Raw genomic sequence first — 21,141 nt, 5'->3', positions numbered from 1 at the left:
TGACACAGCCCCTAAAAGCTCCATTGGAAAAGGGCCGCCAGAGAGAAAAGAGTGGGAAAAGAGAGAGGGATGACAGGCAAAGCGGAGAAGTGTGCTTGCGGTAAATTGCAGGGCAACAAAGTTGTAAACAAATCATTAGTGCCCGGAATTCTATCCCATACCCGCAGCTGCGGGGTGGCTGGCAGCCCCTGAGCTTTCGCAAAGCTTTTGTTGTTTAGATTACTAAAGATGGCAGTAAAAAATAATCGGAATGGAGGTGTGTAACGGGTTGCTCTTCAGACAGACACCTAAAGCCTTTTCTAAATTTCTAGACAGATAAAAACGGACTTTTTTCTAATTGATAATTTAATATATTTAGCGATCTTGAGATTGATTCCGTTTCAAACCGTTGAAACGGATGTGACAGTCGCCATCTGGCGGCAACGTTTTCAATTGTTCAAATTTCAAAAATTGTTGCTTAGAGAAAATGTAAACAACAATTGGCTGGAAAGCTTGCGAGAGAGAGAGAGAGAGAGAGAGAGAGCCAAAAACGTGCGAGAGACGAAGGCGCACGTACACTGGGCCGTGTTAGCAGGTAAACACACAGATTTTGTGACAGGGATTACGAAGTGATTGAAATACAGTAAACGGTAAATGCAAACTCACCTGCTGGTTGCACTCTCTGCAAGATCCATCTGTGATCATTTCGGGCAGATGTGGTTTCATCTCTCTCTGTCTATTGTCCATTCCGACACGGTTCTTGCCCACTGTGCATCAATTTTTGTTAGTCTTTGCTGTTTTTCGCCTCTCCTCACCCTGTTGCTCTCCTGCCGTTCTGCTGCCTTGTTGTCTCACTGTTTCTTAGCATTTTGTATCGCGCAGTTGCCGTTTCTCTGCCTTGGTGTGTGTGTGTGGGTCTCTCTCGCTGTTTGTGTGTGCGTCTGTGTCCATTGTTTGTATTATTTGTTGTTCGTCAGCAGCGAAAGCAACAATAAAAACAGTTGCCTGCTCCTCTGCGTGTACAGTTGCTAGTGTGTGTAGGTATATATTTGTGGCTGTGTGTGTGCGACAGAGAGCAGGGTTTTTGTGCGTTGTTGTTCTCTGTTTGCTCGCCGCTCGTTTGCCGTTCGCTTTGTTGTTGTTGCCTCTGTGTGTTCTACGTTGCCGATAGATACTTTTCGCCCATGGCCCGCCGCTCGAGTATCTGTGTGTTTTAGTCGCTTTTCGACGTGAAACATACGACATCGACACAACCGACTACTGCCACCGTCGCCGCCGTGGAGCAGCGCGCCCGAGCGTACAAATTTCAAACTCAACATTTTTGTACGTTACGTCAGTCGCGAATCGACTTGAATCTTGAATCTGTTCGTTCCCGTTGCTGTTGTTGCGGCTCGGTCGCAGTCGCGGGAGCAACAAAATAGTTTTTTGGCGCCGTTTTTTCGTGTGCCTGGCGAAATTTGAAATCCGACTTTTGGAAAACAGAACGTTTGTCGCATCAAATTCCTGCAAAGAGACAAAAACAACAAAAGGTATAACAAAAACATTTAATGAACAATCGAACAACGAATGCAAAAAACCAAGTGAAATCTCCTTTTTGTCTATATCTACATATGTGTTTGTGTGTGTGTGTGGTTCTTCGTATCTACTTGTGTTTCTGTGTGTGTCTTTTGTTGCTGCTCTGCTTTTCCTGCTGCTGCTTTTGTTGCTGCTGTTGTTCTATCTATTGCTTGCTGTTGCTGTTGCTGTCACTGGGCCATGGAGCCAAGAAAGATAGACAGAGAGAGAAAGAAAGAGAGCGAGCGCAACAGAGAGAGGGGGGCTCTGGCCGGGGATATATAAACATTTCTCAGAGTACAATTACTCACACAAACACACGTGCATGGAAATGTATGTTTATGTTAAATATACGTAATAGTACAATAAATATTGTTATGGCACTGTTAGTTTTGTGCTGTTGGCCCGCTCCTCCTAGTCTTCCAGTCCCCCGTCCACTCATTTATCACTTTATCACCTCACTTCTGGCAAAACAACAGAACAATATCTCACACCCACCACACAGTGGAGCAAACACTTACATATTTACATTCCATAGATGTTGAATTATTCCTCATTATGCTCCAGTGCCACTAATGCTTTCATCCCACTGTGCTGCTTTCATCACTTTTATTTCAATCGTCTCCATAGTCATTCATCCCACTGTGCGCACGTTGTTTCTGTACAAAACTGGTGGTTGGGCTTAGGCGCCGCAAGGTGCTGAAAGTGGCGGGAAAACTGTTAGTCAATCACTCAGAGCAGGGGAGAGTGGGAAACAGAGAGAGAGAGAGAGAGGAGGGAGAGTGCGCTTAAAAAAACAAACCGAATGAGTGGGCTTCGATTAGAATCGAAACAGGTAGTCGGTGGCGTCGCGGTCGCAGCTGGCTGCGGCTGAGCAGGCTAAGCGGCTGCATTGCGAATAAAAACACGGCCAAGCAAATGGAAATCGTATTCGCACACAGCCAAATCCAAGTGCTGCATTTGCCCAACATGTTTTTCTACGGCGTTACAACACAAAAAAGTACATGCTGTTATTGCTTTTGCTGTTGTTGCAGCTCTTATCAGTGAAACTGGCAAAGCAAAGCAAAGCTTTCTAGTTTTTGACAGCGGCGCTGGCTAAAGCGGAAAGAACTTGGAGAAGCAATAGCAAACACACAGGCAGCAACAACAACAGAATCGCCTGTTATTTTTATTGCTGCCACTGCTCTTCTTGTTGTTTTAGTTGTTGCTTTTGCTGTTTTTGTAGCCAATGATAATATTAATATGAAATGTAAACAATGTTGCTAGCACCGTCATCGCTATTGTTCTCTCTCGTTGTTTTCCAGCTTGCAAAAACTGTACTGAAAATGCTAGCAACTACTACAACAACAACACCATAATGTTTTATTAAGTTTCACAAAAATACTAACATACCTAACACATTTAACAAGCCGAAGAGTTTGATACACTTCCACGATCGTTCACAACTAAATAATACCGGCCATTCTCTCTGCTCTGATAAGCTTCTGCTGAGAACAGTTATGCTCTCTGAGAGGGAAGCAGCAGCAGAAAGCTCTATCGCTTGAAAGCTGCTGTGACAGCAACAACAGCAAAGACAAGGGTGAGGGTGAGGGGGAGACGAAACCAACACAAACATATGACACGAACATAACGAATTCGAAACAGAACGAAGCGAAGCAGGGAAGAAGAAGACGAGAATTCTCTCTTTGTTTGCTTTCTGTTCTGTTGTTTGTTTGAAAATATCTTGACGTACATACATACATACATATGTATGTAGATACGTGTGCACATTCCGATGTCTGCGAATAAGTCTGCGGATTGGATGCCTTCCCAAATGTCTAATAATTTAGTTTCCTTTTCATCTCTCCTGCAGGATAATATCCCAACAGAGAATCGAATATGACAACCTCAACGCGCAGCAGCAGCAGCACCACAAACAACAACAGCAACAGCCACAACCACAACGATAGCGAGGAGAGGGTCGGTGTCGCAGCGGAAGGAGCCGCTGTCTATGGCAACAACGGTAATAGTCCAGCTAACATTGGATCCACGAATCGCGTGATGCAGGCGGACGAGGACTTTAACATTCGGTTCGTCAATCTGGTGCGCACCCACAAGTGCCTCTACGACAAGAAGGTGCCCGAGTACCGCAACAGGTGAGTGGGTGGATAAGACTCGAATTCCATGGAGGGGAGGAACTAAACGTCACTTTACAATTCCAGGGACAACCAGGAGAAGGCATGGGTGTTGATCTCAAAGGAAACCCGTGAAAGTGGTGAGTGCCTAGCAGACTTTATTGGTGACATATGGAAACTAAATGTCGACATTTCTCTCTCCTCAGTCATTCACTGTAAGGAGCGGTGGCGCAACCTGCGGGCCTGCCTCTCTCGCTACATCAAGCAGCAGAGCGGATCGGAGCCACAGCACAAACCTTACTACCTGACGGAGCACATGGCCTTCCTGCTGCCCTTCCTCAAGTCCACGCGCAACTCCCTGGACGGCAACAGCAGCCTGGCCACGCTCTTCCATCTGTCCCAGCAGCACCTGAACCATGTGCAGCAGCAGCCGCAGCACCCCCATCAGACGCTGCCTCTGCCGCATACCCAGGATGAGCACATGTACTGCTCCACCGCCAGCAACAACAACAACAATGGAGAGATGATGGAGTTGAAGCACTCAATGTCGGAGAACGACGACGAGGAGACCATCGACGCCTTCGACCCCGCCGTTGCCTGCACCCTCAGCCTGCAGCGGGGAGTTGCCCCAGCCACGCCCACAAGTCATGCCACAAGTCACCATCAGCCGCGCGGCAGTTCTCCTGCCCGGAGTGATACGGCCAGCGCGGACAGCATGCAGAACTTCATTCCGGACGTGCAGCTGGCCGAGTCGGGGCCGAACTTGATCTACGATGGGGGACGCGGCACGCCGCCACCGCTGCACTATCACCCTCACACGCTGCCACATCCAATGGACGGACACCACCATCACAGCCACAGCCACGGCCACCAGCACCAGTTCGAGTCGGGGAGCAGTGCCAAGCGGATCAAGACAGAGTGCGAGGCCACCAGCACAATGGCGAGCGGAGGGTCCAACTTCTATGGCGGTCTGAGCGTCGCAGAACTGGCGGACATGGAGTTCTTCCGCAGCATTCTGCCGGACATTGCGGCACTGACGCCGCAGCAGCGAAGAAAGTTCAAGATCGGGATCCTGGAGCTCATAGATGATGTCGTGGCCCGTTATCCGGGGCCGGAGCGCTACAACGGAGGCGGATGCGTGGTCAATGGCAGTGGCGGGAGCAGCAGCAATGGCGGCGGGTCCCTAAACAGCACAGCGGGAAGGCAGCAGCGACGCAGCTCAGGGCGCGAATGGCGCAAGTAAAATGTCACTAGTCATTAACTAACTAGATGTAGTTAGTAGCTAAAAACAGGATTGGGCTGGAGTGGAGAGTGGTGGAAGATCTGCCTCCAGTCCTCCGCTCACTGTCCATGTGTTGTGTGCGCTCAATGAGTAAGGATTAGGATATAGGAATAGCTCTAAGAACGGTGGGACGCAGAGTCCCCGCCCTGTAAATATCTGTGCGTCTGCGTATGCGGCAGGGACTTTCCTCCCTCCTCGCATATAGTCTTATATAGAATATATTCTATCTATGTGTATATCTAGAGTTCTACTAGCATCGATGTACAAAGTGTTCCCGTGTTGAGTCAGAGGAAGAGAAACCCAATGCTGTGTCAAATAAATCGTCAAATGTGAGTATGAAAAAAGTACACGATTATAATCTTCATTTGAAACTTCAACAATGGACATGACGTGGGGGGACATGACCATGCCCTTGGGGCGGAGAGAAATGCAAAAGGAAGCTCATCCATCGATGGCTCCTGATGTTAACTAAAAACTAATTTTCGTTGGCCTTCGTGGGTATGGGGCATCGTTTACAACTTTGAGGAACCAGTCTTTGGGTAAAACTTCTTTGAAGTATCCTTGGCCATGTCGAGCAGGGTTTGGGCGGGCTTGAAGGGAGCTCCGTAGAGGTCGGCGTACGATTGCATTTTGCTGACCAGCTTGCCGGCACCGTACTGGTCCACCCAGCGGAAGGGACCGCCTGAGAATGGGGGGAAGCCCAGGCCAAAGACGGCGCCCACATCGCCCTCCAACGGGCTGTCGAGAATCTTCTCCTCCAGGCAGAGCACAGCCTCGTTGATGAAGCGCGACACCATGCGCAGCGTCAGATCCTCGGGTGTGTTGGCTCCCTTAGAGACGAGCGCATACTTCTGCTTGATGATCTCCAGAGCATCGTTGTTCACCGGACGGCTGCCCTTTCGCTGGCCATCGTACAGGAAGATGCCCTTGCCGGACTTGCGGCCCAGGAAGCCGGCCAGTACCAGGTCCGACATCACTTCCAGATTGCCACCAGCGATGCGTTCACCGAAGGCCTTGGCCAGGTCCACGGCAATGTGCGAGCCCACATCGATGCCGACCTCATCGGCTAGCGTGGCGGCGCCCACCGGGAATCCAAACTTCTTTGTATACTGGTCCAGATCCTTGGGATCCACGCCCTCCTGCAGCAGTCTGAAAATGAATTGATGATTATCGATGATGTTATCAGAAGGTGGAGGACTCACCTTATGGCCTCCGACAGCATGGTGGAGAGGATGCGGGTGGTGTAGAAGCCGGGACCATCGCCTACGGTGATGACAACCTTGCCCTGCTTAAGGCCAACGGCCACAGCCTGAGCAACTGTGTCCTTGGAGGTGCCCGGGTGCGTGATGATCTCGAGCAGTTGCATCTTGTCCACGGGCGAGAAGTAGTGCATGCCCACGACCTTCTCGGGTCTCGAGCTGCCGGCGGCAATCTTCGTGATGGGAATGGCGCTGGTGTTTGTCGCGATCACACAGTGGGCAGGCACGACGGCTTCCAGCTCCTTGATCACACGGTGCTTGATGTTGATGTCCTCGAAGACAGCCTCAATCACGACGTCGGCGTTCTTAAAGTCGCTGTAGTCGAGGGTGGGACGCAGATTTGCCAGCGTCTGATCACGATCGAGGGCAGAGATACGCTTGCGCTTGACTGCAGTCTCCAGGCCCTTCTGCACTTGGCCAATGCCGCGTGCCAGGCCCGCATCGGTGGCATCCTTCATCACCACTTCGTAGCCTTTGTCCACGGACACCTGGACAATGCCAGCGCCCATGAGTCCGGCTCCCAGCACGCCGACCGTCTTAGCCGGTCGCTGGGGCTTGCCAAAGCGGTTCTTCTTGCACTCGGTCTGTCCGCGGAAGAGGGCGATCAAACCTTTGGACTCAGGTGTGGCCGATAGCTCGCCGAAGCCCTTGCGCTCCGCTTCGTAGCCTGCATCGGAGCCCTTGTCCACGCCAGCGCGAATCACATCGAGGATCTGTTGAGGCGAGTGAAGCCACAGTTAGCCATGACAATGAGAATGAGGATTATATTTGTTTCACCTTCAGGGGAGCGGGATAGAGACCGTTCGAGGCCCTCATCACCTGCTTCCGGGCAGTGTCAAAGATCTTGTTCTTCACAAATTCAGTGTCCATGACCAGGGATGTAAGTTTGTTGACCAGCCCAGTCTTCTCGCGATTCACCTAAACACGACCACACGTTACACGATTATATAATTATATCAGAATGGGAAAGACGGGAGCACAGCTTACGCGAAGTTTTCCGCTGGCCAAATCCTTGGCCACCTCCACGGCAGTCTTCTCCAGGTACTCGATGGTATTCTGTTCGGCGGGCTGTAGGCCAGGACCGAGGGGATCCACCAGCAGATCGACAATGCCCAGGCGCTTGGCCCTGTCGGCACGCACCTGCTTGCCGGTCAGCTCCATGTCCAGTGCAGTGGGCACCGAGGTGAGCTTGGGCAGACGCACAGTGCCGCCCCCGCCGGGCAGAAGACCCAGCATAACCTCAGGCAGGCCCAGCTTGGTCTTGCTGTCCTTGGTGGCGATGCGGTAGTGGCAGGCGAGGGCCAGCTCCAGGCCTCCGCCCAGGCACACGCCATTGATAGCAGCCACGATGGGCTTGCGACTGCGCTCCATGCGGTCGAACATTATCTGGGCGCCGTGCGAGATGAGTGAGGCCTCCTCCGCTGTCTGGCAGGCTTCAAGCATGCCAATGTCGGCGCCGGCCACAAAGCATCCGGGCTTGCCGGAGATGAGGACGGCCGAGTTGACGGCAGGATTCGTCTCGAGATCCTTGATCACACGCTCGAACTCATCGCTCACTTCGCTGCCCAGCGAATTGACCTTCGCGTTGGGCGAATCGAACCTGATGACCAGCACTCCATTGACCACTTTCGTGTGCAGATGCTTGTTGGCCCCCGCATTGGCCGTGGCCGGAGCGGGATTTGTGGACATTAGACGGTGACGCTGGAGCAGGGCCGTGGCGGGGAGGGCTGCAAAGGGGTGAACAGAGCAGAGAATCAAATGGCTGCTGGCATTATCGTCACACAGCACAGTTCGCATAAGCGGCCCCCTCAACAGACACAGACATGCACGCACACACACGTACAATCAGCTACGTCAAGGGAGAGCGAGTACAAAGTTCAAAGTCCAGTTATGCGGATCTTCGACGGGCAGCAGCAGCAGCAGCAGCAGCTCTTTCCTCTCTCTCTCCCCTTCTGGTGTTTCTTACAGTCGCTTTGGGGCTTCTCCTCTTACATTTATTATTCATGGCCGATCTGGAATCGGTGTAGCCTACCTCTGCTGCACCTATTCTGCAACAATTGCTGTCGCGTTATTTGGCCGACGGCACTCAGGAATCTCGTTGCCGACATTGAACAGCCTTCTCTCGTATTGTGGTCGCTGGTGTTTCTCTCGATTGCTTCACTTTATGCTTAATTATTTCGTGTTGGCACTGCACTTTACACTTCCACCGTTATTTGTGTAGAAACGCTTATGCGGCCAGTTCAATTTTTTTTTATGCGGCGATTTACTTGTTGCATATAGTGCTAGAGCTGGCAAATAATCGATTAAAACATCGATGGATTCTTGATTTGGAAATCGAATTTGAACGCGAATTTGAGTGATGTAAAAGGCTTGAATAAAATGTACGGGCGTTGAGATGTTTCAGACGGAAATTATTCGACACTGCAAAAATGTTATTTCGCTTCAACCTCTTTTTCTGACGCCATAACAGCACACCTTAACGATTTAAAATTTCATCTCGGGTACTTATTATTTTGACCAGCCCAAGTTCATCCAGAACAATTTAAAGCTTAGAATATAATAAAGATGGTTTCTCTCTTTAATTTTGGACTTAAATGATTTTTAAGACTCTACGCTTTAAAAACATAAACAATTGGCAGCAATGCATTCAAGATATTTTATAAAAAATTTGCTCTGAGCCTATGTACTCTGAGCCTGTGTACTAATAATTTATTTTCAAATGCGGTCAGGGAAATACTCTCTTGCAACTAAACAATTGGAGTAAGACCGCGTATTTATCGATTAAATATACCACACGACCCTTATGAATATACCGAAATATACCTTATCCTTTTCAAAAAATGCCGCCAATATTTTCTGCATGATTTCGTTGAGATACATTTAAATCACTGACTGACTTGTTTTTTTTTGCATTGATTCTAGACCGCAAGGGTACTAAATGTTGCCATACATTTTGCAGCATGTTGCTGGCCCATACAATTGATGTTGCCAAAGGTATGGAATTGGTCGTAAGTGGGGATAGAATAAAAACACAATAATTGATTTTAATTTTCAGTTTACATTAAATGCACTACATTTTTGCAAATCTCTTCAAACATGAATTCTTCGCCGCTAGGCAGATCAATTAAATCTGTATTATGGCAGATTATGTAAAATTAAAAGTATTATTACAGTTTATGGCATCTCTGCCGCTAACATAACCCGATAACCATAACAGTGCCACTAACAGCACTTTCGCCCAACTGCACAGCAAATATAACACCGGTTTTAACAGCTGAAATCAAAATTTAAAATGTAAAACAAATATAAGTTTTTTGTTTCCACGTGCCCGTGTTTCGTTTATTAAAGATTTAATTTACAGGCTAACAGAGGAACTATGCAGAGTTTTGCATGGGAAACTTCGTGCCATTCGCAAAGGCTAAGAGGGTTAGGCGAGGTGAGATCCCCTGCCTGGGGGATGCAATAAGTGCATTCAATCTTGAGAAAACCTGCGAGCAGAGACATAAACTCTACCTCATCCAGCTGGAGGAGGGAAAAGAGAAAGATCTCTGTGATAACCTGGAGGACGATGATCGGGCACCGTGCCTCAAGATGCAGCAAGATTCTGTCCTGGAATGCTTTGACAGATATTCTCGCTACTGCTGCTGCTGCTATTGCTCTCATTGTTTGCAAGGACATTTTTCACGGTGACCCACCCCGACCGACGACGACAGATACCGAAACCAAAGTGCAATAAACAGACCGGCAGGACGATCAAGCGACCGCACAATTTGCGGGACACGCATGTCACTGGCATTTTTCAGGTCGTTTGCTCGGACGCGAGGGCCAAGGGGGGAAGAATCATTGAAGCCGCATTAAACGCGCCTCATTTGTTGCAAGATGCGTTGGGTTAGCGCTCGCTGCCTTTGTGTCCTTTGAAGTGGACACTCCTAAATAGGTTCAAATGAGATTTTGCCACATTGTCGGGCACTGCTTTATTGTGGCAACACTCGGGGCAAGGCCTTTGACGTTGACGTTTTTATGTGGCACGTATTACTCCGTACTCCGCACTCCGTACTCGTATAAAGTAAATAGTTAATCGTTTTTTCCCCCGTAGCTCCGCAGCTGCGGCTTCTGCTGATCCTCTGATCCACCAATCAAGTGTGAAGAGTCACAAAAAGTCACACTCTTGAGTTCAACTGTCATTCAATTTGGATTCGAATGCTGGTAGCAGAGCAGAGCTGACCTCTGAATATCAATCAGCGGAATGGCCAATGCCAGCTGATAAACAAAGTTTACTGAACCAAGAAAATAGACGACAGACAGGAAAGTTCTAGCAGCAATTGCGAATATTCCACTCCTGTCCACTCATCGCTGTCCAATAAAATTATATTACAAATTCAATTCTCATTTTCCCGATTTGCCATTGCCGCTGATCCACCAGCAATCAAGGGTCGCGGGTCACGGGTCGCGACAAAAGGCTGAGCTGAGCTCCTGTCAAGCGCCACTCCGTTATTTAGATTTCTTTTTTTTTGTTAAACCGATTATAAATAATTAAAATTATAAAAAAGGTCGATTGCCTGTAGATTGAAGAGGGTGAGGGGAAGGGGTTGTACTCTCGAGAGCTCAACCCTAATGGGGGTTTGAGAGCGACCATAAACAAAACGCCCATTAGTTGTCATGTTTGGGAAAAAACAAAAAAAAAAAGCCGTGCGTGGCACTGGCAGGCGGACGCGTGCGACCTTCAAGGATATTCGCACACTCACTCCGAAGGAGAACAGAGATACGGTCACAGGAGTGGAATGACTTTGTTTCAAAATTGTATTTGCATATACCCTTCGCTTGAGCCCTGCGCCAAATGAAAACATTTAAAATGTTTTGATTTCATTTATGGTAATTTCCAGCCATAAATCAGTGCACAGAGAACAGAGAGCGTGTGCTTCCTGTCGAGGCAGGCAGCACTCTCCTCCGTGTGTGTTTGATTAGCCCTGAATGCTAATGAAGTCGGGCGGAGGAAGAGGAGTCACAGTCTGCCGCTGACTTCTGGCGTTGCACATTTTGTGTAATCCTGCAGAGGGTGCTGGCGCATGTGAGGGGAAAGGTACGAGCGATTTGAGTATTATGCAAATTTATTGACGCTGATCCCATTGTCCGCCGGTGTAATTCAATATGCGCGTGAATGACTGAATGAATGCATGAATCCTTTTGCCAAAATGCCAGACATTTGCCAGGGTTGAGGTATCACTCGCCAAAATATTCGCAAACTCATTTCAAATGCAGGATCCAGAGGATACGGTTACGGCAATTTGTTAATGCTGATTTTTGCACACTAATGGAGATCTCTTCCATCTTCCAGTTGAGTTTTGGGGTTAGATGCGATTACATGCAAATATTAGCACTCTGGAGAGGTGAGCAAATCCAAGAGGGTAAACCCAAACAAATAGTTAATTAATGCTGAATAGATTAAGCCAGAATGTAAGCACTGGAATCGATTCTCAATGGGCCATGGGTTTGTTGTAGAATATCCCAATAAGTATTTAGTATTTGCTTCAAAGTGAAAACTTTTGCCATCTCTAGTCCACCACTCAATCAATAAATCAATCTCCATAGAAAGTATATCCAGGTAGTCTCAAAAGTATTTAATTACTACGCAAAAAGGGCTCATGCGAGCGTACAATAAATAGGTGGGCGATGTCGCTCAATATCCTTAATATCCTTAATAATTCAAACATATATTTATCTAAGAGATACTTATGCACGGAGTGTACTTAGAGATGCAGTTGCTTAGGCTTAAACTTTGGAGTAGCTCTGGGATGGGGGCGTACATTTACAGCACATAATAATAGAACCAACAAACAGAGGGGAGGAATGGTTGAAAGCAAATCAGTTACAGACTAGAAGAACAACACTTGAGTGGAGAGATCGGGGGGATCGGGGACTTCCTCTAGCAATAGACGGGATCCGTTGTCGCTGTTCCCGCTGCTGCTCCTCCTGAGCTCGTATGATACGCACTCGCGGCGTCCATTTGGATGTTCCACACGTTGTCCACTCCCGTGTTGCTGTAGTAGTAGTCCGCTGCAGCGTCCTGCTGCTGCTGCTGGTAGTTCGTGTGCTGGTAGGCGGCTGCCTCGTCGTAGAACAACTCAACCGTAGAGGGGCCACCACCATTCAATGTGGACTCGAAGACACTGAAGATTTCGGAGCTGGTCGTGTAGAAGCTATCCTGGGCAGATGGATTGTGGCCGTTTGTTCCTGCTCCTCCGCTGATATCCAGGGATCCAGATGCAGGCAGCTGATAGCCATTCAAGTAGCTGTAATCCTCGGAACTGTAGCCGGAACTGCTGCTGCTGGTGAGGCTGGAGGTGTCGTCGCAGCTCTCGTACAGCGGCATGCCACACGGGTAGCTGGCGTTCATCGGTGGCTCGTAGCTGGCATTCATCGTCTCCTGAACAGAAGGAAGCTGCAGCTGCTGCTGCTGCTGCTGCTGGTGAAGCTGTTGCTGCTGGAGGCTCTCCTGGTAGTAGCTGGCGTTGGAGCTGTGCGAGGAGAGTGGCGAGTGCAGCATGCCGTAGCCACTGTACATTCCATTGTCGTAGGCGCCGGCTCCTGCCTCCTGCTGTCCGTAGGCCGGGTACAAATCCCCGCCACTCCATTGGCTTCCATTGGTCGCTGGATAGCCGCTCTGCTGGGCATTGTAGTTCGACGAGGGAATGTGGTGGGGTGTGGATGTGGACAGATAGGCTGCTGCTGCGGCGGAAGCTGTGGCTCCCTGGAGCTCTGCCTGACTGGGTGGTTGCGGCAGCTCCATTCTCTTCCGCTTGCTGCCTGCCTCCTGAGGCAGCTGTGTTTTGGCCTGTCGCTTGCTGGGCCGCAGGCTGCAGAGCTTGTCGCTGAGTGCCGCATCCCGGGCCAGCATCACGGCCAGGCTGCGGACGCGTCTGCCGCCGGCGAGCAGGCGTCGCGCCCCTGTGGAGCCCTTGGCCTCTGGCCGCGGATGATCGTGTGTGCCCTTCGCCTGGAAGTAGACCCCATTGCCGTCCCGACGCCAAAAGTGCGTGACGGGGTAGCCGCAGTGGCCGCGGCAGGCCTGGATCTCCAGTCTTCCATTGCAGTTTCTGCAACAAAAAGAAACAAATCTTGTATTAGCATCTGGCATTCAATGGGGAGGACTCTCCATGGACTTACCTATTGGGACACTGTTTTCCCTGCTGCTTGCGCCTCGCCTTGTCGCAGATGGCGGGCCGCAGGTGCACGCTGGCTCCGTTCGGCAGCTTGCACTTGGCGCTGCACAGGAGCACTCCGAGGCAGCTCTTCTTCAGGATGTTCACGTTGTGGTTGTTGGTGTTGCGCATGGCCCAGCCGCTGGCATGCTTCCTGGCCTCGTCGCTCTGCAGTCCGTAGATGAGGCGACAGTGGCCATTCGCCCAGTCGCTGAACTCGTCAAACTCCGTCACCGTTGGCATCTTTGAGTCGTTGATGTCCCAGTCGATCTGGACACGGGATGTGGTAGCCGGAGGACTGGCCTCTGGCACCGGCACTGCCACAGGCATAGGAATGGGCATGGCCATGGGCATACCGGGCATTCCGTTCAAGACCATTTTGTTGTTGTTTTTGGACTTGGTTTCTTTCACTCTTTGAATTGTTCTTCACTTTAATTCTCGTATTGAATTTCTCTTTACACTTTTTCTCTCTGCTTTTCTTTGAGCGTGGCGCGACGTGGACGTCCGTTCGCAACGACTGCGCAAGATTGACTGTTGGAACCTGGTCCGCGCACTGAAGTTAAGTTCCCTTTGGCCGAAGCAGCGACAGCAAGCGGCAGGCAGGGGTGGTTTCACGTTTCGTGCTGCTATTGGCTGCCGTTTATCCGTTTCTATCCGCACTTATCCGACACACACATGCACACTGGACCGCAGCAAACTGGAATGACTATGTGGGTCCACTTCGGAGTGCCTTTGATTGGGCGACGGTAGCCTGCAGCTGGCGATGGAGAATGGAGCTGCTGCAGTTGGGAGCAGAGCAGGGCAGGGGGGGAGTAACGAGTGGTTCTGCCCTGCTCTAGCACCTGCGGAGTCGAGTGCAGCAGCACGCGCGCGCCTGTTCCCCTGGAAGCGTGCGCTCCACTGGATAATTTCATGATGCGAGCTCCACAGTACCCCCACAGTCTCCCTACTCCAGGCCAAAGCCAGAGTCAAAGCTAATTAAGTTTCAGTTCGAAAAAAAACACACATAAAGAGTTCAACAATGACTGTGGGGAGGAGAGGGAAATGGGACTGCTGTGTGTACTGGGGATTTGGGGGGCACACACCTGGCGACAGATGCCACTGGCAGCAGCGTTGGGGCAGAAGAAAATGAGTGCCGGAGGCACAACAAAATGGAGTTCCAGATGCTGGATATAGAAACTAACGGCACTACTTCTCACGATCTACAGAGAGCGATAGCGAACATAAAATTAAACGCTTGCAAAATATAAAAAAAAACGAAACAGAAACACAAATCACCGTATGGGGACGCTATCTCTATGGAGAGATCGGTGGAAGATCGTAAAACACACAATTTAGCACGCAAAATAAAAAAACGAAAGGACACGGACCAGTAGCAACCCTTAGGACTAGGAATGAAGCCAAAAGGATGCAAAGCAAAGGAATTCCTTCAGCCACGATCTCAAGTCAAAGATAAAGCAAACAAATACAATCATTAAGGATAAGAGGGAGAGGGGGAGATGGAGATGGAGATGGAGAGGAAGTCCCGGTGCGGAAGGGTAATGGGCTAAGGAAACTCCGTAATTTTCACACTTCCGACACAACCGACCACCGAAAGCCATGCAATTATGACACGAACAAGAATGAGCAGCCATCCCGCGGTGCGTCGCTCGTTTTCTTGGGAGATCGGACGCTCGTAGCACGCGATAGCATAAGCAGCATCAAAGGCAAACCAAAAAGGATTACATCCCAACCGATACGATGCCGAAAAAGGGTGCGCCTGAGGGGCGTTGACACGAAGGAAAGTCATGACGTTGCATTAATGCTCGAGAGAAGGCGCAGGGGAGAAAGCGCTCTACCTGGCCTCAGTCTCTGCCTCTGCCTGGTGGGTGTGTCCCCGTTAATGATGACCGAAAATTAACTTCGTTTATTCGTTTCAATTACGAGATCACTTTCCAATCAAATTTATTTGACACTCGCCCCGCGGGGGCCACATCCGCAGAGCAGAACTCTTTTGCTCCATTTCAATTTCGCGTCTAAGCATTTCCACGATTAGTTGTGAATGTGGCCATAAAATTGAACCAAAACTTGGGCATAAATGTCATCGTAAATTGAATGTTGACTTACCCCACCAGTCCGCAGAGTGTCTGTGTCTGTGGCTCAATCTGTGTCTGCGGTTTCGTGGGAAGGTTACGCCCATAGGAAGCAGCAGCCTCTGGGCCTCTGAAGGGATTTCGAAAACGGATTAGAAAGAGTGTCACGAGTGATGAGCATATGGTATGGTGAAGAACCAGACATGTGAGAGAATATACCATGAGATCTTTAAGCAGAGAAAAACTGTCGATCTGTTGGCATATTTTGCAGCTTTAACAGCCAAATCGTCCAATCTTTCAGTTCATTGCATCGAGAAGTGCCTGCTTTGACTCTCTCTCTCTCTTGGGACAATAGAAAGTTGCATTATGATTTCACCAGCTTCCACCCCGGAAGGAAGCTTATCAACCAGTGCACATCTCGGGATAACAATTCGCAGCTAATTAACTGGAACTTCCTGCATATAATCGGAGGGAGAGAGAGAGTTTTGGCCGCAATTCAAACCGCATATAGGAGGAAATTATTCCAACGACTAACGAGGAGAGGCACAGTCGCAGGAAAATCCTAATGCCAGCGAGATCCGTGCCGTCAGATAAGGCCAATGATCGCAGGATCATGGCAGGATGGATGGTAAATGATTTAAAGCCAAGCCTCATAATTTCTCATTGTTCAACGGGCGAGCATTGGACATTTCCACAAACTGATAAATGAAACAGAAAACAACATAAACGACAACAGCTTCGAGTGAGAGTCCGTCCCAGAGAGATCGAGTCAAAGCGATAATACGATTCACACTCTGCATGGGTCCCGTCCGTCCCGAGGAGCGCCGCCGCTGCCGCCGTTGCGATTGGAGTGTCCTGCGGCGAGGGAGATCGTGGGCCTGCGATAGCGGATTGGACCCGGAAAATGAGAAAATTGAAATGTTGCCAGCAAAAGGGGGAGAGAGAACCTAAACGCACTCGGACATTTGGGAACTCAACTCAATTCCACAGACAAGTTGATCGTTTGACCGCTTGTCCGTTCGGTTGTCCGTTCGCTAAGTAGCTCTCTGGGACTCTCCCTCTCCCTTTCCCTCTCTAATCTGTCCAAACAAACGCAGGTCGTGGGTCAAATTCAGGTGCCCAGGGGTCAGGTGTGGTGGTCTCTTCTTGTGGTCTGTCTCTCTTGTTTAGGTTCATGTTCATGTTAATGCTCATGTTAATGGGCTTACATCAACAAAATATTTATCTTTGCACTGCATTCCATTGTCCGTGGTCCTTTCTGATCCTTTTGGCATCGAGGAACAATCGATTATGAGAGAGACTGAAGGATTACACAAGCCAGCACAAATATTTTCATATTTTTCCCACGTCTCAATCATTTTTTGCTCCATTATATTTGCATTTGTGTTTTGCGTTTGTTTTGTGTGTTGTGGAAATTTGTGGAAATTATGGCATTGAATTACATGCGAGATATTTAGAGGAGAATCTCTGCTCTCTCCCACACCCCATCGATGCTGGGAGATCCGTGAGATACCCGCATGGCATACCATTCGCAGCATGTTTCACAGCGCGTGGCATTTCGTGTGGCATTTAAACCAAAATTCTCTTCCGAGAATCCTAGCCGAAAAGTTGCAGATCTTTGATGCTCCCTCAATCCCTCAATCAAGGCTTTGGAAAATGGAAAATGTATCGCTCGCTGGACGGTCACATTTCACACCGTAAAAAACACCGCAGATTATTCACACTTGCCACACGGTGCATGGAGCACGGACTAGGACAAAGCGATTCGTGCCACGCAATAAAATGTAATTAGCAAAAACTCTCGAGGAAACCAGGAATAAAAAACCCAAACTGTTCAAATTTCAGGTACTTCAGAGCCAATACAAAAATTCAATAAAAAAACACACGACAATCCGACACGGCGACGACACTTTAGACCAAACAAAGACGCCCTGTTTGCAAAGGACACAAAGGACACACGACGCACACCCCTCGATTTCCACCCGATGCTGGGTCCCAGGGTACCAGAGGAGAACGATCCTCAAAGATCTAATGCTTATTCAAGCGCAAAGGGCGGGTGCAAGAGAAAGAGACTTGCGCAGAACAATTCAGAAATTGTTTAAAATTTTTGCAATTTTAAAAAATCAAATGGCAAATGGCAAAAAGTGGCAAGAGTTCCGCCAGAACTGGTCGTGCGCCGCGTGTCGAATGCTGTCAATATTTCCGGTGTGTCTAATGACAAACGCATGTTTACACGAGTGCGAACACATCCGGCGATTGCCTCTGATTGCGGAGGCTGGAGAGACCAGGAGACCATTTCACGGGCATCAAAGGATTCCACCCATCCATCCACCCATCGAAGCGGCAATTAAATGGATTTGCTCAAGCGTTTTGGCTTTATTTGAAACGGCAATTTATAAATGATGTGCACAGCAGTGCATTTGCACCCTTCCTCCTGTCATTGGATGATGAACGATTCTTTAAAATCCTTTACTGAGTTACTGAATGTTTAAATAGACCGTTTAGAGTCCCAAAAATATCTAACTCTAGTCCAGCAGCGCTCAGAGTGGTGTATCGTTGTCGTGTCTGCCTTACAAAAAGTTTATTCAACTGCATTTGAATGTCAATTAGCTTAAATGGACTAGTTTTGACTATTACCATAGCGAGAGAACTATTAACACGAACACGAACACCACACACACACAGAGGGCAAAACACCATTCCATTCCATTACCAATTAAGGGGCAGTCAGGAGATGGAGCTGGAGAGATCCATAGCATTAGAAGTGGCAGTGGCAGTGGCAGTGGCAGAGTGCATTCACCTCTCTCTCCCTCAGTAGCATCATGCATTTGCATTTGCTACATTTTGGGACTGCTGCGTCCGACTGGCATTGGAATTGAAATTTGGGATTTTGTGCCTTCGATTGAAGCGACACAGAAAAACTCCGTCGCACTCAATTTAATTTAATAAAATTTCATCTGCAGCAGCAAAGTTCCGTTCAGGCTTCGGGGTTTTTGGGTTCTACAACTATTTTCGGGGTGCCTGTTGGGCCCTTGTGTAATTATTAATAATACAATAATTCCCTGCTCCGACGATTGTTGTTTTGTGTGCACATAAAACGCACTCGTAAACAAAATGGCTGCAAAGTTGTGTTTATTCAGATACGAGGAGGCGCACATAACTTCAATTAATCTCAATTAAGTGGCAAATATTCCTAGGGAGTTCATTCCACCAACGTCTGTCCAACTTTGATGGAAAGTTTCACTTCATTCCCTTTCCCTTAGCCCTTTTTTTCGAGTTTCGAGTTTGAGTTTTGTTTACTGAAATTTTGGGGGTAGATCTACCGCCAATTGAGGGAGGGTTCCGCCTTGGGCCTTGGGCACATCAATTCTTATTGTAGAACTCCCATCCCCGAGAAGGAGGAGTTGCATTTATTGGCGTGTTAGCGCCATAAAATATGTTCGTACTTTGTGGAGCTATTAAAAGAAAAGAATCGTCATAAATTCATTGATGGGATCACTCTTTGCCAGACGTTGAAAGATGGAAGATGGGGGGGGAATTATTTACAGAAACAAACGGACAGAGAACTCTTTTTCGATCCTTAACCCTCGTCTTGTGCTACAAATGAGACATCACACGCTCCTCATTACAATGCCACACAATATCCTGAGAAAAGGAGAGCAGAGAGAGACGAGTCCAGAGTGCACTCTTGAAGGCTTTTGTGTTATTTTTGTTTCACATTCGTGGCATTTTGCTCACTTGAGCAGCGAAGGGAAGAGGCAGAGGCCAGCTCTCCTCTCTCGAACTTTTCCCTCCTCATGCATTTCCATATTGATTACAAGAAATACTTTGTAGAGGAGAGACCTTCTTCTACGAGTGGAGATTAGAGCCCGGGATCGGGCACTTTCGTGCTCAAATTATCGCATTATATGTATGTAGGGTAACCCCGAGAGGGTATGCCGAGGGGCCTTCGGTTTGGCCTGCCCTCTCGAGATATTGGTCTATTGTTTCCGGCTATCATTTATGCAAAGTCCCTGCCCCCTTTCAGTCCCTTTCAGTTGCTTGAATTGCGATAATTTCCATCTTTAAATATTCATTACGAGACGACGCGTCGTCTCATGGGCTGCCTATCGCTTTGATTGATTACTCAAGTGGTTTATCGTGCGGCACTGGCACACAATTGTTGCATGAGTTCTTGGGTTTCCTTTTGGGCATTGTTATGCGAATAGGATTTGGATTTGTTGCAGGCTCAGCACGGGGCGTGGTGTTTCTTTCATTTATTTCATTCACTCAACGACAGAAAAACCCACAAGAAGGAGGCTGCCGCCGCCAGGCCTGCATGTTGGTCACTTGAGAGACTTGGCGACTGTTACTGATTCATTCATTCATTTCGACTCACTTGGATTTCCATTCGTATTAAAATATCTTCAAAAATTTGCATGGCTGGGCATTCTATGGGTTTCTCTAGAGGCAGCTGCATAAATGTAATCGATCTGTTAATTTTCGCATTTTGTGGGGCGGGGGCCGACCTCCAAGGGCGTGACCTGAGCCCTGAACTAGTCCAAAAAGGTTGCATTCCCTTGCCTATAGATCTCTCCCCCAAAAACCCATTCCACTTCATTTCTGCCCCAACAACAACAACAGCATCTGGAACGGGGGGGAATAATGATGATGCGTGAGAATATTTTGCATGTCTGCTGCAAGCTGTTGTTCGGCAACAACGACGACGTCATCAAGCCACAGGAAGCTTCAAGCGCGGCAGCACAGAACCCTCAAGTGGCACACACACACACACACACACACGCACACAGTTTGAGCGTCCATCCATCGAGAGGCCACTCATATATTTGCAACAACTCAAGTGGGTCTCCGGTTGAGGATCGCGGAACGGGGCATGGTTCAGGGTGGCTCTGAAGCTTCTTTCTGCGGCGGCTTCGCTGGCTCCTGCGGTGCTGCGGTGTGCATATGAGCACTCAAGTGTCCGGAATAGCCGCAGAGGCTGGCAGCAGAAGCAGCAGCAGATTGTCGCAAATTGTTTCAATTTTGAGCGTTTTCGTTGCCTGATTGAATTGAGGCTACTCCGCGATGTGTGAAAATGTTTTTCCTTGTGATCTCCGAGGGAACATGAATATGCAGTGGCAGTGGCAGTGGCAGTCATTCATTTGCTGCTTCCTGTGGCTCGACGCTCGGCTGCCGCAATTAAAATGCAAAAGCAGTGAGCCACAGAGGAAGAGAGATCCCATAGAGTAATTACCACTCTCTGGAGTATCAATCAACGACTGAATGTGCCCTATCGTGGGTTCCATTTTAATTGAATATTACAAGAGGGATGTACGCATTAATAAGGAAATCAATTTAAATCTCAGTCCGCATGAGAAAAACTAAACTCTAAAAAAAATCTGCGGGCGTAGGATCTGCTTCTGCTGCCCGTTATATCCGCGATCCCCCTGCAAATCAGGGTGATGTGTGTGTGTCGTCTAACGGCTGCCACTGCCACTGCCACACACAACACACAGCACAAAACTCTCTCAAATCACTCGATGAATGGGAATGAAGCAATAAGTTTCAATTGAGAATTGGAGTTCAGGCAGTAATTAAGGGAGAGAGAGTGAGAGACAGCCTGAAGGTCATGAGAGCATTCAATTACGATTCAAAGTGACTTTTTCATAATCTATAAATTGTTTCTTAGACCTCAAACGACGT

At 48.6% G+C, this 21,141-nt stretch overlaps 3 protein-coding genes across 4 annotated transcripts; 1 reads left to right on the top strand and 2 right to left on the bottom strand.

Moving 5' to 3' along the window:
- The first annotated feature begins 1,049 nt into the window (after positions 1-1,049).
- LOC117588009 lies at positions 1,050-5,276 on the top strand. 2 transcript variants are annotated; one of them, XM_034279035.1, is made up of 5 exons: positions 1,051-1,508; positions 3,386-3,492; positions 3,526-3,668; positions 3,735-3,787; positions 3,854-5,276. In XM_034279035.1, exons 2-5 carry the CDS (start codon positions 3,412-3,414, stop codon positions 4,888-4,890), a joined length of 1,314 nt encoding a protein of 437 aa, XP_034134926.1. In that variant the 5' UTR covers positions 1,051-1,508; positions 3,386-3,411; the 3' UTR covers positions 4,891-5,276. The 2 variants fall into 2 exon arrangements, with proteins under 2 accessions (XP_034134924.1, XP_034134926.1); XM_034279033.1 differs by having other exon boundaries at positions 1,050-1,508; positions 3,386-3,668.
- On the bottom strand, positions 5,261-8,474 carry LOC117588005 (trifunctional enzyme subunit alpha, mitochondrial). The gene is made up of 5 exons (XM_034279030.1): positions 8,221-8,474; positions 7,176-7,915; positions 6,966-7,106; positions 6,132-6,901; positions 5,261-6,078 (listed from the first exon to the last, which is right to left on the bottom strand). Exons 1-5 carry the CDS (start codon positions 8,294-8,296, stop codon positions 5,442-5,444), a joined length of 2,364 nt encoding a protein of 787 aa, XP_034134921.1. The 5' UTR covers positions 8,297-8,474; the 3' UTR covers positions 5,261-5,441.
- Positions 8,475-11,785: 3,311 nt separating this feature from the next.
- Positions 11,786-13,950, bottom strand: LOC117588008 (transcription factor glial cells missing). The gene is made up of 2 exons (XM_034279032.1): positions 13,353-13,950; positions 11,786-13,282 (listed from the first exon to the last, which is right to left on the bottom strand). Exons 1-2 carry the CDS (start codon positions 13,763-13,765, stop codon positions 12,112-12,114), a joined length of 1,584 nt encoding a protein of 527 aa, XP_034134923.1. The 5' UTR covers positions 13,766-13,950; the 3' UTR covers positions 11,786-12,111.
- Between the last annotated feature and the right edge of the window lie 7,191 nt (positions 13,951-21,141).

The sequence above is a fragment of the Drosophila guanche genome, unplaced genomic scaffold, assembly GCF_900245975.1.
Source record: "Drosophila guanche unplaced genomic scaffold, DGUA_6, whole genome shotgun sequence".
NCBI classification, from domain to species: domain Eukaryota; kingdom Metazoa; phylum Arthropoda; class Insecta; order Diptera; family Drosophilidae; genus Drosophila; species Drosophila guanche.
The sequence above is the reverse complement of the archived record's forward strand: the minus strand, read 5'-3'. Positions and strand labels throughout refer to the sequence as shown.